This window comes from Neopelma chrysocephalum, unplaced genomic scaffold (assembly GCF_003984885.1).
Source record: "Neopelma chrysocephalum unplaced genomic scaffold, ASM398488v2 Primary Assembly neopelma1_44, whole genome shotgun sequence".
Lineage (NCBI taxonomy): Eukaryota > Metazoa > Chordata > Aves > Passeriformes > Pipridae > Neopelma > Neopelma chrysocephalum.
The window spans coordinates 12,274,486-12,291,019 of NW_020897703.1; the positions used below are offsets into that span (position 1 = coordinate 12,274,486).

The 16,534-nt window shown below is 38.0% G+C and overlaps 1 protein-coding gene across 1 annotated transcript in view; it reads right to left on the reverse strand.

The window, feature by feature from the left end:
* MTX2 (metaxin 2) overlaps window positions 1-16,534 on the reverse strand; it is a 33,590-nt gene that overhangs the window by 12,053 nt on the left and 5,003 nt on the right. The window contains exons 2-3 of the mRNA XM_027678489.1: window positions 8,812-8,859; window positions 7,805-7,851 (exon numbers count right to left, since the gene is read on the reverse strand). Coding sequence (XP_027534290.1) covers window positions 7,805-7,851; window positions 8,812-8,859 — 95 coding nt within the window. The remainder of the gene's footprint in view (window positions 1-7,804; window positions 7,852-8,811; window positions 8,860-16,534) is intronic.

A 16,534-nucleotide genomic window follows, 5' to 3' on the forward strand; every position in this document is an offset into this window, starting at 1 on the left:
AGAAATCCTACAGAGACAACATAGGACAAAGCAGCAATTTTTTTGAATCTTTATCTCATTTAATGCTTCAGCCCAGTGATCAAGGGAGGATTTGTTCCCTTTTTGTCCACTCATGTAGCATGTCAAGAACCAGCACATTTGGTGTGCAGATGGTATCAGACTGCCATGGCTTCCTACTCTGATAAAAGATGCCATCGAACACTGATTATTTCAGCTCAGGAATGAAATAATCTCATTTCCCTTTGGGTACCTCACATACATAATTTGAGAAGTCAAGTAAACCCCTGCTTTTCTTGTGAGAGAAACTATTAGGAAATGGGAGTGTGCTCAGCTCCTCTGAGTCCTTTTGGAGTGAAGGACAAGAGATTGAAGGCTAAAACCACCCCAGTGCAGTTCTGCTGAGATTTACGGAGATATCAACACCCCTTCAAAGACACGGCATCAAAAGCTGAGCAATCTGAAAGATCAAGGGCCCAGGTTTATTCTAGTACATTAGAGATTATTGTTAACATCACAAATTTGGGTGAAGAATTAAAAAAAGGACTTAAAGGGGCCAAATGAATTTCAAGTGATACACAAGTTAATTAATCACATCCTTATGAAAATTCACCTAAAAATGGTAAGCAAGACAGTAACAGCAAAACTAGAAACAAGATACATAACTGAGCACAGCCTGTAATACCTTGCAAAGATGCTTGAAATTCCAAAAAACAGCATTAAATTTCCTGCTCTTTTCTCCTCTGGAAAAAAAAAATGTACTACCAAAGAATGAAGAGGGTGACTATTATAGGCCACAACCTGGATCTCCTCCAGCACCTAGGATTCTCACAGGATAATACTACAGCAGCTGCAATTCTTCTGAAAAAGTACACATTACTTCATCTAAAGTTTTCTAGTCCAAAGTAATTCTGAAGACGTTCACTGAAAAAGTTCATAAATACTTTAAGCTATTCCAAACAAACTCTAATCAGGAAAAGAGAACTGAATTCCTCCTGGAATGGATAAACTTGGTGTTTTTTATGCTTTACACCTATCCGAAGAGTTAACTAATTCGATCAATTCACAAACAGAAGGGATTAACACTCTTATTTACCCTGGCCCGCGTTAGAGTAGATCAAGAGATGCTTGCCCAACAGACTTTACACAAACAAAGGAAACTTCCTTCAAGTATAAATATACAAAATTCACTATATCTGAAGGACATCAAACTAAAATGCTCAGGCTTTTAAAAGGAATTAATAATTTCATGGTCCATATTATTTAATGCAGCATAAAACAAGAACAATGAAATCTCAGATTGGGAAGAACTGAGTTTATTTCCCCAGCATCAGCAAGAGTGCCTTCTTTATCCATATATTTCACTGATTATCTGCGTTTTTGATAATTTTAAAAACTGGGGCTAGATTTCTTGTGCAGTATTGACACTGGCCAATGGCTGAAGCAGATGCCTGGAAAACTGTCCAGTTTAGAAGCTCACAGTTAATATCTCTGCCATAAATACGTTAAGTTATTTCCGGAACAAAGTGTGTCCTTTCTTTGGATGAGGTTAATGCAAGAAACAGATAAAGGCATTAAAAAAAAAAATTTGGCTTAATACGGTCTGTCAGCTTCTCTCCCACACATGCCTCTGCCTCTCTTTCCTGCAGGCTAGCAGTCTCCTCTCTCACACTCTTCCAGCCTCTCTACCTGTAGCATCACCTACTCTCCTGGCATCTGGAATGAGAAGGGAGAAATGTATTTTTGGCAATGCCACCTCTCTTCTTCCAGACTGAAGTCATCAAGTCTATAGAGTTGCTACTGCCCCTGTGCACCTTGTTTTTAATGAGAGACCTTGCTGTAGACAAAAAGGTTGCTGCACATCCATGAGAGAGGGAGAAGAGGGAGGAAAAAAGATGGCACCAGATGAATTGGGCCCTTCCCTGCCCTCCCAATATATACTGTTATAGACTAGGGAAGAAAGAGTTGTGGGACAACAAACTGAAGAAAATTATGTATAATTTTCCCAAGTGCCTTTCCTGCCCTAGTGCACACTGATCCACAGAGTCTGGTGGTTTGTATTGCACTTGTCTTCTACTCACAGAGATCAGAATGGGCCGCTCTGTTTTCAAAGGCAGGTGAAGCAAGTTCCTATTTTTGCTGCGAGAGCAAAGGATCAGTAGCCATGTGTAAAAGGGCTGATAGGAAGCTTTGAGGTGACACTTGTTACAAAATTAATCAACAATCTTATGCCTATCATTCATTTCAATCATGGCAGGTGACACCTCCTGCCAGAATTAAGGAGTACATTTACAATAGCATTGCTTAAAGGACACAATCAATGTAAGGCTTGTTTTTTTCTTATAGCCCACCCAATTTAAAATTCAAAACATAGGTAGTATGTTGGATTTCAGATATCTGAAAAAAATAATCAGAGCAATCACCTTTGTGCTGATTTGGCACAATTCAAAAGCCCAGAGCCCAGAAACCACAGCCAGACACAGGACAACTCACCCCACCCTCCCCTTCCTCCTCTTCTCACACAATTGACATTCTCATCTCCGCTGCTGCTGCTGCCGCCCTTGAAACAATGCAAGAAGGCACAATGCCATTGTGCCTTCCTATGATGACAAGGATGGAAAGTGAACTGTGCACAAAAAACAGTGGCAAGGAGTAAGAGAAGGGAGGGAGGAGTTTTATATTTATTCCTGCAGTTAATTGTTTTAGCTGTGGTTTTTACTCTTGCTCTCCCTTCCTCTTTGCCCTGCCCAGCTAAGGAAGGGTTGTTTGGACACCGTCAGCTGGACACAAAACACACATCAGGCAGTGAATCACCCTGGCAGAGCTCCATCACAACGCTCTCCTCTTCCCCTCCAGTTCCCTCTCAGAAAACACATACAAGCAAACACATATACTCATTAAAAATGAGTTACAACTTGATGTAAATCATATCCAGATTGCAGTTTCTGAGATCAGAGGCAAGAATGAAATTACTTATGCCAAGACTCAAATAGTTCACAACTCATGCCCCCACATGAGGAACACTATTTTCAGATGGCACAGTCCAGGCTTCATTTGAAGAAGATATATTCATGATTACTTTTTAATAAAGAACAAGCCATTCCAATGGCTAAACATTTAATAAAGAACAAGCTGAATAAGAGAACATCTTATTCAGCAGCACTTCTAAAGGCACTCACACAATAACATTATGAAGAAAGAGTGAAAGGCATTTTATGTTTTCATTTTTACGTTATTTCATGAGCATACAAAGGACAGTATGTGATGACAACTAAAGAGTTATTCTCTACTTTATTGAAGGAACACATTTTAAAATTAAAAACCATGAACAACTCTACAGAATAATTCAGTTTTCATATCAAACAGCTGCAGACCCTGTAACTGAAATAGTGTGTCTAAGGTTATAAATGAAAACTGTTCAGTATCATTCCTTGAGTGACAGATTAAATTCCTAATCCAGTTATGGTAATGGCCACATGTGTAGTTTAACATAAATTAAGAGCTTAATTATATTTGTGACTATTTTAAACAAAATAACAAATTCCTCTGTACCTGTGAACGTAATTTATAGCAAAGCCACGTTCATTCTCCAAAACAATCTATTTTACACTGCAGCATGGCACTGCTCTAATGGCATAATGTAATTCTTGTTGTAGAATGTGGAAAGAGTGGATTCACTGGTAGCACAGAGGTTTTGAAGATAAATGAAGATTCTATTCATTCAAAGGTAATTTCATCTTAGAAGTATATGAAAGATGTTTCACTCACAAACAGTACCTGCATATCTTGGGTTTTCAGCATGTTTTCAGCAACAACACAATGCTACTAGATTGATTATGTTGATACTGCATTTCTCATCATGAAGAATTCCAGGTTTTATGCTCTTTATAAAAAAGCGATTGGCAGATTTTCATTTCAGTACCAAGCCTTTGTTTAAGCCTCAGCAACAAGTTCAAATTTCTGCTAATGTTTTGTCTAGAGAAAAACCAAACCACAATTCATACACACACAGAGAAAAAAAAATCACAAATCTGTCAAGGGCAATTAATCATGTGTGATTTACACATTTATTTGATTACTTGTTGAAGTAAATAAGCAATTGGTCTGTGTAACACAATTTTAAATTGCCCAAACATCCTTCTGTCATTCAGGACTAAGAACAGACAATTCTAAAAGCACTTCCCTGGAATATATTAAGACCACTTACAAGAATATCAATTGCACAAGTCATTAATACATATCTTAACGTAATGAGCTGCAGGCTCTATAACCTCAGGACATCTATGAGAATTTCCAGAATCCTGAACATTTTAGACAGCCTTTTGAACAAGGCTATGAGACTACCTGCATAAAGATTTCAGAAGAACCTGTAATAAAGGAGGCAGTCTCAACATCTACATTCCTCCTCCAGACAAGTTGGAACAGTTCAAACAGATGCTCTGAGCTGCCATTTGAGGCAAGGCCTGGCACAGTGCAGCTGTATTAACCCCCTCCCTCCTACTCAGCCACACTACTTCCACCCAGGCACTAAACAACATGGCTTTACCTGCACCAGGCATCAATAAGGAGACGGAGCCTGGACAGGCCCTCTGCTTCAGACTGAAATATGGTAATTCAGTTTTACTACATTTAAAATTCCATTTTTCCCTCCTTGAAGTTGTGGAGTTGTTTTGTTATTGAAATACTATTGTGTATTCATGCACTAGTTTTGGTGGCTTTTTTCACTATGAGAAGCCTAGTAAGCAGGAATGCTGTATAATAGAAGCTGTACAATAAATACACAGAGAATGGTTTTAACCATGAGTCATGTTACCCAGGAGGTGTATGTGTTTTCATTAACTTTAATGGGAAGAGCACTGAATGTCTCACAAGAACAGAGCCTTCATTCTATGTACAAATATTCTCTTTCCAATAGCCAAATAATCATTACTGATTAGTATTTTCCCTTGATTTAAATTCATTTGCAGTGAAAATAAAATTTCATTCACTATCAAGATTTTGTAGCCTAAGAACTCGTGGACTTTACTTTCAACAGGACTGTATAATACACTACTTCAAGTTAACAAACAAGGAGTGCAAACATCAAGATGTACCAGAGATAATGCACTAGTTCACTTGAAATTATGTTGCACTTTCAGCAAATATAAAGAATCTGAACCCAGTAAAAGACAAAGAAATTGCTAAATTAGTCTGTTTCCAAAATCAACAATGTGAAGAAGGGGAATTAAAAAGCAAACAAACAAAAATAAAATAAACAACCCTACCAGAATCAACACAGAAGTTCCATAAGATGACAGGGATTTTTGTGTTTGGGGTTTTTTTAACTATTGAAGGCACCACCACCGTTACTTAGCAATTCCCAGAAGACTGTTCTCCCCTCTCCTATCTGACATTAGGAGTCCAGATTTTACCGCACAATGAGAAGTCATAAGTCCAATCATTATTAAAACAGCAAGACTCAATCAACTTCCTGTGTTCAACCCACAACCCTCACTACTCACTAATTACACATACACAGAGCAGCTTGCTCTGCTGTCTACTTGATCTGCTCCATTGACAAGAGATACATGAAGTGCCATCTGTATTGCAGGGTTGGCAACTTCCAAACAGTCAAGTTTTACTCTGACTTGTTACTTACTATGGCATTGGGTTGTATTCGTTATTTTATACACAGATATCTGCACGTATGTCCCACTGAGACCTATCCCAGAGCAGCGCTATGAAGAGGTGCTACAAGGACATTTTAAGAAATATCTAAAAGACTGGCTGCAGCACATTTGGAGTCTGGTTGTGAACCATGTTTCTCAAAGATTTGATGGTGGCTGACTCCACACACTCTTTTGACCAGAGAGACTCAAACTTCTGATATGTTTTCACCACGTGGAAGTTCAACAAGCCACAAACAAGCTTTTTATCTTTCATATCTGCTCTGGTGATATTCATGTGCCCCAAATCAGTAACGGGGGAAAAGGAATGGCAATAGCGGGAAAAAAGTCTCAGGTACCAGCTCCTATTTCTCCTCCTATCCCTCATTCCAAATTTTTCTTCAGAAAAAGACACACATCCCAACTCCCACCCCCCCATCCCCCCCAAAAAACCCCAGAACTCCAGCAAAAAGATATCCAGTAAAAAGATAACAGGCTCTCATCAAAATAAAATTCTGAAAGACAGGAAGTCATCGATTTCCTTATGCGAAAGACACCAATATATTTAAACCTTTCTGATCATTAAGCCACAATACATAACTGCATATCCTAGTATCATTTCAAAACAGATGAAAGACACCAGGGACAGTTATTCTTTCACAGTCATAACCATATTACACAAATTCTTAAAAATTTATATGATCCCCCAATACAAAATTATTCTATAAAGTTTAAGATCAGATATCTACCAGAGTCATATTTATAGTCATGGCTACTATCAGCTGTCCAGCTAGAGAATATTGAAGAAAAACAAGCTTTTTTAATATATTATAGTTAATTTATCATCTAAGTGACATGTGTAGGATAACAATGGACTGGAAACAGTATAGCAAAATGATGCATTAGAAAAGGAAATTTTTTGCTGGTGGGTTGGGGGTTTGTTTGTGTTTTAAATACAAGCCACACATACGTGCATTGTTAGACAGTAAGAAAATTCATAAGAACCACAAAAAATACAGTTGCTGGAGCAAAAAGGAACACTGAGATATAGTGAGCAACAAAAAAAACTTACTGGTATTACTGTGAGGCACAATATAAAACATACTGCCCAAACAAATAAACACCATTTATTAGGTGTATCAAAGACAACTCCTCTTTCCAGCAAAGGATAAAGCTATCTTCTTGCTGTGATAGAATTTACTCTTAGAGGTATTTCCTTGATTGCCAGACTGGAAGGAAAAAAGGCAAGAGATCCTCGAAGTAGTTACCATGACCAAATGATCCTAACCTTTTATGTTAGTTACAGCCTCCAAGTGTCCCACTTTGGCTAAATGAAATGTAATTTTTTCAGGTAGCAGTCAAAGACTGCTTGCTGGAGCTTCTCTGTGCTAGATCACACACAAAAAGCAAGAAGCATTAGAACAGTGCAACTCCCTGCTAAGCAAAGCCGCAGCAAAGTTGCTTTGAAGAACAAGAACCTTACGGACATCCTGCTCTCCACCACTTCCGACAGCCAGGCCTTCTCTACTAATGGGGAAAATGTCCCCTTGAGATTTGGGGTTACTGAACCTAACAGGTTAATGGAGATTACACGGATTTCACAGCCACAGAGGTGCTATTCAGTCAATTAGAGGTGCAAGTTTGTCAATTATATGGACTATTTTTAAAAACCACATTGGATCTCAAGTCTGTATGCATGATGAAATTCAAAAAACCTATCAGAGACATACAGAGATGTGATGGCCACAGCATGAAGCAATTATGTCTTGAGTTTGGGGCAGTATTAGCTTTGAGAATTAAATAAGTGGCAAACATCATGCAAGATGTTACAAGACAAACATGCATAACAACTGACAAAAGGTATGAATCATGCACAGTTCCCACAGTAAGCAGACAAGCAAATACTGTACAAACATAGACCAATATAAATAGGAGTACAAGTAGCAGCACTCTACACAGGACTTTCAAAGTCCTCAAGTCCTTTAGGCTCTGGCACTCCAATGACAACGTAAAGCAAATCGGATACAGGAAATAAGTCATTGATTTTGGCAGAAATGATTCTTAAATTAACCATTTAGCTAAATACAGCTACTTTAGCTATATAATATTTCAAAAAATAAAATGGAATTAACATCTTTAGTTTAGAAAATATGACATTTTACCTGAACAGCAAGGGAAGATGCATTATCAGAAAGCAAAATTTGTTCATCTGTTGAAAGAAAAAAACCAACACACAATTACAAAAAAACAGTGCACATTTAGCTACTGACCTGTAACTGTAAACCACTCTGGGTTGCATTTCTGACATAAAACAAGGAGCACATATATAATTATTATGCAGCTGGACTGAAAAATCTGTGATATGAATATTAAAAAGAGAAAAAAACCAGGATTTTTCCTCCTGCAAATGTAATTGCACTTATCATATATTACCACCAATATACAATAAAAAACGCTCACAACTAAGAATCCAAATGCTTGACTTTTATGCCAATTACTCTTCTTCTAATCAAAGTTAAATAAAACCGCATCTTCATACCTCCTCTGGCTAAAAAGTAAAAGTATTCAGAAACCTATAAAAGCAGCTTGCAGTTAATATTGCACACTGTGTCTAGGTCTGTCACACAAAAGAAAGATGACAAGTTCACTGCAATAAAAATTCCATGCTTAGAAGACTAGGGCTGCTACCTATTAGTCTTCATTACTTTGCAGTCTTCTGACAACTGTAGCAGGCTGCTGAGCCCCAAATGGGGGCCATAATGTGATCTGATGATATATGAAGAGCTGCTAAAGGGAGCCTGAACCATCCTAGCCTATACATTTTAACAGTTCCTTTTTACTGAGAGCCCACTTTACCACAAGACTTCAAAAATCTGCTGCCTCAGCTATTGGTGCAGTAAATCTGCCAACTGTGCCTGCAACCACATCATTTTACACTGCCTACAGCAGCCAATATAATGAGTCAATAATAAACCAAGGACCTTATAGGCCATGAATAGCTGGTTTATATTGGCAGATGCAAACATAGCTAAAACCTCTGACCAGACAAACAACACAAAGGACTCTTTTAACAGTTTCTGTGCTTCCTTGCAGTTAATTATCTTAGTGCATATTTAATGTGTTCTCTAAAAATAAAGTAATTATTAATTGCCAAAACCAGTGTACCCACCCTTCAGTTGCTGATACAACGCAGCATTTTCAGGCCAAGGCTCTGCGGCTGTGGAAAGAGGATAAATTAATTACTCAAGACAAACAACAATGTGCTTGCAAATGCTAACTGAACACGAATGTTACCCAGAGCAGGAACTTAAACTGCAAAGATGCTGATGCAAGATTTAAACATGCCCTAAAAATGTCCCACTGTCACTCTCTTCTCCCATACTTCTCTCTCCTGCTCACAGAGGGACGTCACAGAGCAGAAAGTCCCAAAATGTAATGTTACAAGAAGAGCTGAAGTTCAAGCTACATTACAGAATGGCCTTGTAATTCTCAAGCAGCTAAAGCAGCTATTTTCCCTCCACCATAAGGACATCCTTGTGCACATTCCCATCCTAATTCTGGCCACTCCCAAAAGCAACTATTTATTAAGATACTAAACAAAGAATTCTGGAGAGAACAGAACAAGACACAGAGGAGAGAGGCACAAACCTCCAAACCAAGTGTGAAGAATGCTTTGGGGAAATGGAAAAGCTTTCTGCCTTTTAAAGTTGTGTCCTCACACAACATAATACCCACAAAGCCAACTGCTTGGGCATCTCAGAAATGTACCCACCAGGGCAACTGGGGCTACCTATCGCTTTAAGTTATGTACAGATCAACCCTAACATGGGAATGTCAATATGCATTCAAAAAACTGCATCATCAGTTGTTCAAAACAGTTGAGCAGTTGTTTAAAAAAAATGAGGCAAAGAAATAAAAGACAATCACATCTTCCAGTTGAGAACTCTTGCGTGTAATCAATCATACACTACTTGAGTATATGGGAAGGCAAAAATAATAATCAGTACCAATTTACTGCTAATAGTAGCATTAAGGTAAGAGTTCATTGTTGTTTTGTCTCCATTACATTCCTTGTTAATGTCTGATTAAAAATCTATTTTTAAATATCAGTTCAAATCTTGCATTCTACCCAAAATAGTTATTTGTAAGCAAAATTAATGCTTTAATCATGTAAATTATTTTTTTAACACCATAATGTCTATAAATCGCTATGTGTGGTTTAAGCAAGTCACTGGCTTCAGTAAGGTCATTCTTTGCACTTCTGCCTTTAGAACTCAAAGAAAAAAATTGTTAACTATCATTCCTTTTGGATATTCATGAAGTATTAACTTTTATGGAAGTCACATAGAATATAAGGCTTAAAACACTGTACACAGTTTTGTGAAGGTCACTGCCTCTAACATTAAGGCACAGAGCCTATCAGAGCTATACTTGTACGGACATGAGAAAGCAACTAATCACATTTAAGTGTCATGAAAAAATGTTTTATGTTTTATTGTAGCAGCTATTGGTTTTACGCCCCTCCATTACAGTTTTGCCCTGGAGTAAAAATTCTTGAGGTAGAAGTACATTTACATCTTTAAATAAAAAGAGACTAAGATAGTGTCTGCTGTACTACAACCTTAACCATTTAAAATAATTTATCTAACGTACATTTCTTCAAGTCCACTGAAGTCTTGCAGGAGCAAATGGAATTAGGAAATTAAGAATGTTATTACTATATTTTAGCAAACTTATCAGTGCTGGACTCTGAGATACTTACAGAAGTAACTAAGTCATGAAGGTACGTTAATCTTGTAAATGCTCCAGCCAAACAGTGAAAACTTCCTTTTTATATGCCCAAAATGGCACAGAGAGCTTCAACTGCATGGGCCCATTCCTACTGAATTTTTTTGCCTGATCCTCTTCTGACTGAAATGTCAGATTTTTAACTAACTCTTGGATTCCAGCCCAAACTGGAACTGGCCTATTTTTTACACAAGCACATGGCTGAAATATTTCAGGACCATGAAAATTAAGCAGACTCTTCATTTTCCAACAAAAAAGCTAGGTATATTTCAAGAAATTCTGATACTGATTCCAGTCTGATTTTGGCACTAAGCTATATGCAGTCATGGAAATATAGAGAGAGATATACACACAGACACAACAGCTTTTTGGCACACAGAATCCAAAACTAAACTGCTGATAAGGCATGCCATATCCATGCTATAAACTGAAACACAAGAATATTGTTTGTAACTTGTTTGCCCTTATCAGCTTGAATCTTACTTCCCCAAACTACTATCACTGACACATTTCCATGAACTGTATCTGCTGATCCTAATTTCATGAGTCATGATATGAAATCTTTATCTCACGGCCTTAGTACACAGAAGCACACACCCAACTTGGGGGAAGGAAAGGACAAGACTAGTTTAAACTCATTCATAGTTTAGTTGTGTACTAACATGGCTTTTGACAAGTAAATGAAATGAGGACAAACAGCCACACGAAAATCTCAGCCTTCATTATCAGTACAAACTCAAAACTTCAGCAGTTCTAAGAAAATGAATGAATAATACCCCCTGCACTTAGCACTTGACAGTCTTCACAGGGGATTCACAATTCTGACCAGGTCTGGATGAGGTAGACACATGCTCACAAGCCTTGAACCAAAGCCTTCAGTTCTTTGTATGCAGAACAGATAAAAGATAGCTGATTTCACTATCACTATACAGACTGGATTTTAAAACAATCAGTTTCACATTAAGATTCACTCATATCCTAGAAAAAAAATTCTGCAGTATGCATTCAGAATTGCATCATCTTCAGTGATACTAGGGATACAAACACAAAGTCTGTGCAATCCTCTGGAAATCAAATAATTAAATACCCATTCACTTCGATACCTTCCAATTTCTACTCATTCTCCTTCTTCCAAGACGTTTAAGATTATGACATAATTTTTTTTCTGATAGAGCAAGAAGTTTAAATCTACACTGCAACATGAGAGGTCCAGGCTCATAAGGTACAAGCTAAATTGCAACTATCAGCTCCCATGCCACCTTCAATTAGTTGTAAGGTGAAAACAGCTTAGGGAGCAGCTAAGGGAGACCAGAGCCCTGCTGGGGAAGAGAGGAGGAATCGTTGAAGGGTTGTCACATGCCTCCACAAGAGGAGAAAGTGTGTAACATCTTTAATGTACGGCAATGACTCTTGCCTTATGAATGTAGGTGAAGACATAATTTGTAGAATAATAGGCACTAATATTACACGCTGCTTCAGTTCTGTCATATTTCCAATCCATCAAGTTGATTAATGCTATAATAACTCCTCACAAACTTATCATTTGTGCACTAATGAAGTCAAATCCAGTTTATCCTTCGGCAACTACAATCTTCTGGTCTGTAAATGTTCATTTTCCTGCTAACCACGGCTACCGTGGCACTTGGTATATAAAGAGAAAATTAACAAATGTGATGTCAATTCAGCTTCAGAAGCTTTCAACACAGAACCACATTTATGTGTTAGATCCTACGCAACAGACATTTTTATCATTAGTTGCTCACAGGATGAAATAACTGCCTGGAAGCATGCCTTACAGGAATAGCTTCTCTACATTTCTTAAGAATAAGGAACTATTTGGTTCTTCCTTCTGCCTCCATAATCAGAGGAATTACTATTGTGTGGTTTTCAATGGGTCTGTCTCCCAAGCATGTAGTCTTTAGTAAAAATTGTTTTCCCATTTTCCCACCCTACTGAAACTTTTCCCATGGTTAACAAATTCAAATATTTAGTCTTTCATGTGGATTGTCTGCTGTTCAGGACAAGCAAACCTCATATTACTGTCTTTCCCTACTTTTCCTCTACCACACTGCTTGTTGATAAAAACAATAACACCAGTTATAGGAAACAACCACCTCTGGGATCAGTGCCCCTGTTAACTTTGGCTGAAAAGAGCTTGAGTTCAAAAGTTACAGGGAAGTGAAAATTAAAAGGAGATGGACACTGCATAAGCCTTGTTATCCTAGGTGCTGACAATTCAGCAGATACAGCACCCCAACAACTGGAAAAGTCAAACAGCAAGCAGACCACCTACACAAAATCTTCTTTAGTTTTGTGGATGACTAAAAATGCATGAAAATTTCACTAAGCTCAATGTGTTTGTTAGTCAAAGTGTTTAAATTATTAACACTTTAGCATAGGAAATTAGATTTCAAGGTGATAACAGGGTTCTCAGGTGTCAAATTAGACTTTTAGAAAAAAATTCTGTGAATTGGTGTGTTGCATGTTCCCAGTGGAGTTTTAATTACTCAGGTTTGTAACTATTAAAACAGTTTCCTAACTCCTCACCTGTCACGTCAGAGAATGACAGAAAATACATAATTTCTGCTCTTACAAAAAAACTTCCAAAACACAGCATGAGTCATGACAGTCACATCAAATTCTTTGACACTAAAAGTGTATCGCATTAGGTGCATTTTTCAGATTTTGTGGTGAAATGTTTTACTTGAGCAACGTTAAGGCCAGAGACAGATATTCAAACAGCAATTTGATTTCAATGTTTCCAGATGTTTCAGACCTGACATTTCAACACTAAGACTTTATCCACCCAAATACTTTTGGGACAGTAAGAGAAAAGAATGTACATATGCTGTACGACGAGATACTTTAGAGCACTGGACCCCACTATGAATAGGGGATCAGCAGCTCACCTGAGGCCTACACACATCTCAGCTCCAACTAAAGCTCTCAAAATAGGACATACTATACTTGCACAGTGGTGAATTTTAATTCAAAGAATGAGAGGCTGCAATAACATTCCCCCAAGCAAGAGGAAGCACCGCATTCCCAAGACACTCTACAGTGCCTCAGTCCCACCAGTTCCTTGCCTGAGCTGTTCAGGGTCTATTTATGAGTGTATAAACCTTGGTTTCAACTCCTACACTCTGAATTACTGGGAAACCATTCCTCCTGTGTCAGCGCTGCCTGGATGGAAGGGGGAAACAGACATTTTCATCCACCTTCCCCAAGCAGCTTCACCATGATGAAAGAGACGTAATGAAATAAATGGTTTACAGTTATGCCTTTAATCCTGTTACTTAAAAAAAATAAGATTCCGACTATGAAAATGGGAAGCCACAAAACACTTTGCATTTTAAATTGTGGAATATGCTAAACACCAATTTAGCCGTTTCAGCGGTCTAGTATGAATAGCCATTTTCAGCAGTAGGGTATGAGGTGTCATCTGCCCTGCCAGTCTGCCATTCATTCAGCTTGTTGTCAGACTGGGGGATTCTTGAATATCAGCCACAGACAAAATCCAGAGACCTCTGGATCCAGGCATCACGCATGCTGCCTCCTGCATGGGAAATGAAGTTATCCACAAGTTAAGAAGTTTTTGTAGCAAAACACTCCACTTGAAATTAGGCTGTTTTCAGCTCTTAGCAATACCGTAGAATTCCGGTGGGACAAGAACATTTTTGGAAGGCAATGCAGATAGAAATAATTTTCTGTTATAAAAGTAGCTTATGCCTAATAAGAATCAAGGCTACAGAATTAATACTAAATGTTACTATCTTGTTGATTATTTAACAAGTACTGAAATTATACAGTGAGAAGTAAATCAAGACAATTTTTTTCCCAAATATCATATAAACTAAAATTTACCAAATTCTCAGTATGCCACCAATTTATCCTTTGATATCTTCTTTCTGCTCTGTAACTCAGTAGACTAACAATCTCTTCCATGTAGTTCACTGTGTGTTGTTATGTAGGTGAGGTTAGGACCTGGCCTGGGAACATTTGACCTTCTCAGGCAGAGCAATTGCATGAAATGTTATGAAGTTTTATGGATCCCATAAAATAACAACTACTTCTCTAAAATCACCACATTTGCATGGATCAATTTCCTTTTTGTTACACTCTTCTTAAACACTTTGATATTAAACTTATTAAAAAAAGGAGGAAAGCTAAAATATCTATATTTACCAGTTTGGTTCACATAGCATTAAAGGCCTGCTAAAATAGCCAAGAGGCAAGATAACCTCCATTTAAAAAAGCAAGCAAAAATAGTTGGCATTAATTTGAATCTCTGTATTGCAGTATTACAGCTGGAGAGATTAACTTATGCATTATTTTCACATAAATTCCTTCAGCCTCTCCCTAGGTACGAATTTGATTAAAATATAATGAGGATTCTCAACACTGTTTTCTCACAAGAGTAAACACTAAAAAGAAATTTTGTCTTACATCTGGGCAACATCCACATCCAACAACATTACTTACAAGTCTTCAAACATTATGAAGCAAACATCTTAACAATCAGTAGGAAAATAGTTACCCTTTTTGCTTTCCTAGGACTGCTGATATGGGGGGGACCTGCTGCTCAATATGCTCTAGATATAGTAACCCAAAGAAAAGCACGTGGAAAGCTGTCCCCAGACTGCAGAAGGAAGGAGCCACTTGATGTTAAAATGCATCAAAAAAGAAGCAGTTGATCACTTCATTCTCTTCTAATACAAATCACTCATAATTTAAAGTAGCTAAAGGTTGTTTAAAAAGAAAATGCCAGGAACTGGTGTGTTTCCATATCCTTATTTCAGGAAGTAAACGGAGGGGTACATTTTGACTAATACAGTGAAGCTGCAGCCACTTTGGAACCAAAGCAGTTAAAAGTATACATCTCGTACATTAACAGTGATCAATAAAGGAAGTACGAGAAAGTTGTGAATTAGCTTCCTTAAGACCCACCAGTTCAACCCACCCACACTGACAAGGTCATATATTGGCCTGATCCTGCAAACCAACCAGGGCCAAGAAAAAAATAAAGCATCAGCAACCCCTGGCTCTGCTGACAGAGGACCAAAATGCGTTTCACAGTGCCTTGCCAAATGAAAACCAACTTTGACACTAGTTAAACACTATAAATTAAATTATGTATCAAATAATTACATCATTTGCTTAAATCTGCCCTTGGTCTCCTTCACAGAGATGTTACAATTCAGACAAACCATGACTGTTCAGTAACTATTGACTGAACAGACAGTCAATGTAAAGACTCAATCTCAGTTGCAATTCTCAAATTTGAGTTTCCTGTAGCTGCACCACTGGGAGAGTCAGCATGTGACATTACCACAGCAGCCATTTAGCATGACACAATCTGCTTTTTCACCCTCCAAGAAGGCTATTAATTGCATGTATTTAAGCAGTAGTCCAATTCTGTTACTGTCTTTGAGTTGACTTTCAAAAGAGTTCAATCCGTGGTTCAATCCTCTGGGGTGCTCAGCATTCTCACTGCTAGGGCAGGCCACAGGAGGGAGATCCTGTCAGGAGAGGAGGCCAAAAAATCTTTACAAAATCAAATCCAAAGGTTGTTCCTAAATCAACATCTGGAACATCTTCAGGAAAATCAGAGAACATGCCAGCTAAATGATCTCAAAAGATTTATTTATAAAGTCCTGACAAGCTGGAGCTATTTTACTTATTTCTGATATTCAGCATAAATGCTCCACCTCAAAGAAGCTCTGTAATTCTTAATATTAGCTTTTTATACATCTCTAAATCAATTCCTTTGCTTTGTGCTACTCCAGTCCTTTGCCCCTGACCCAAGAAGTCAAACTTCACACATAGGAGCTGTGAAGAACAGGACAGTGGAGGTAATTAATCAATGTCTTAAGTGCCTTACTAGATTGGGATATTTCTTAGCCATGATATCTATATTTGTATATTTTAAATCAATCCTTTGAAAGCTCTCATAGATTGAGATTCCCTCTTCTCTGTGGTAGTCTGAACTCCTCCTTCCCCAAGGATGTTTGCCGGCAGTCTGACCACCACTTCTGCAAAGTGCCGTAAGGAGCTCCCTGCTTTCTCATCCACAATAAAGATCCAACACATCTATCCCACCAGAC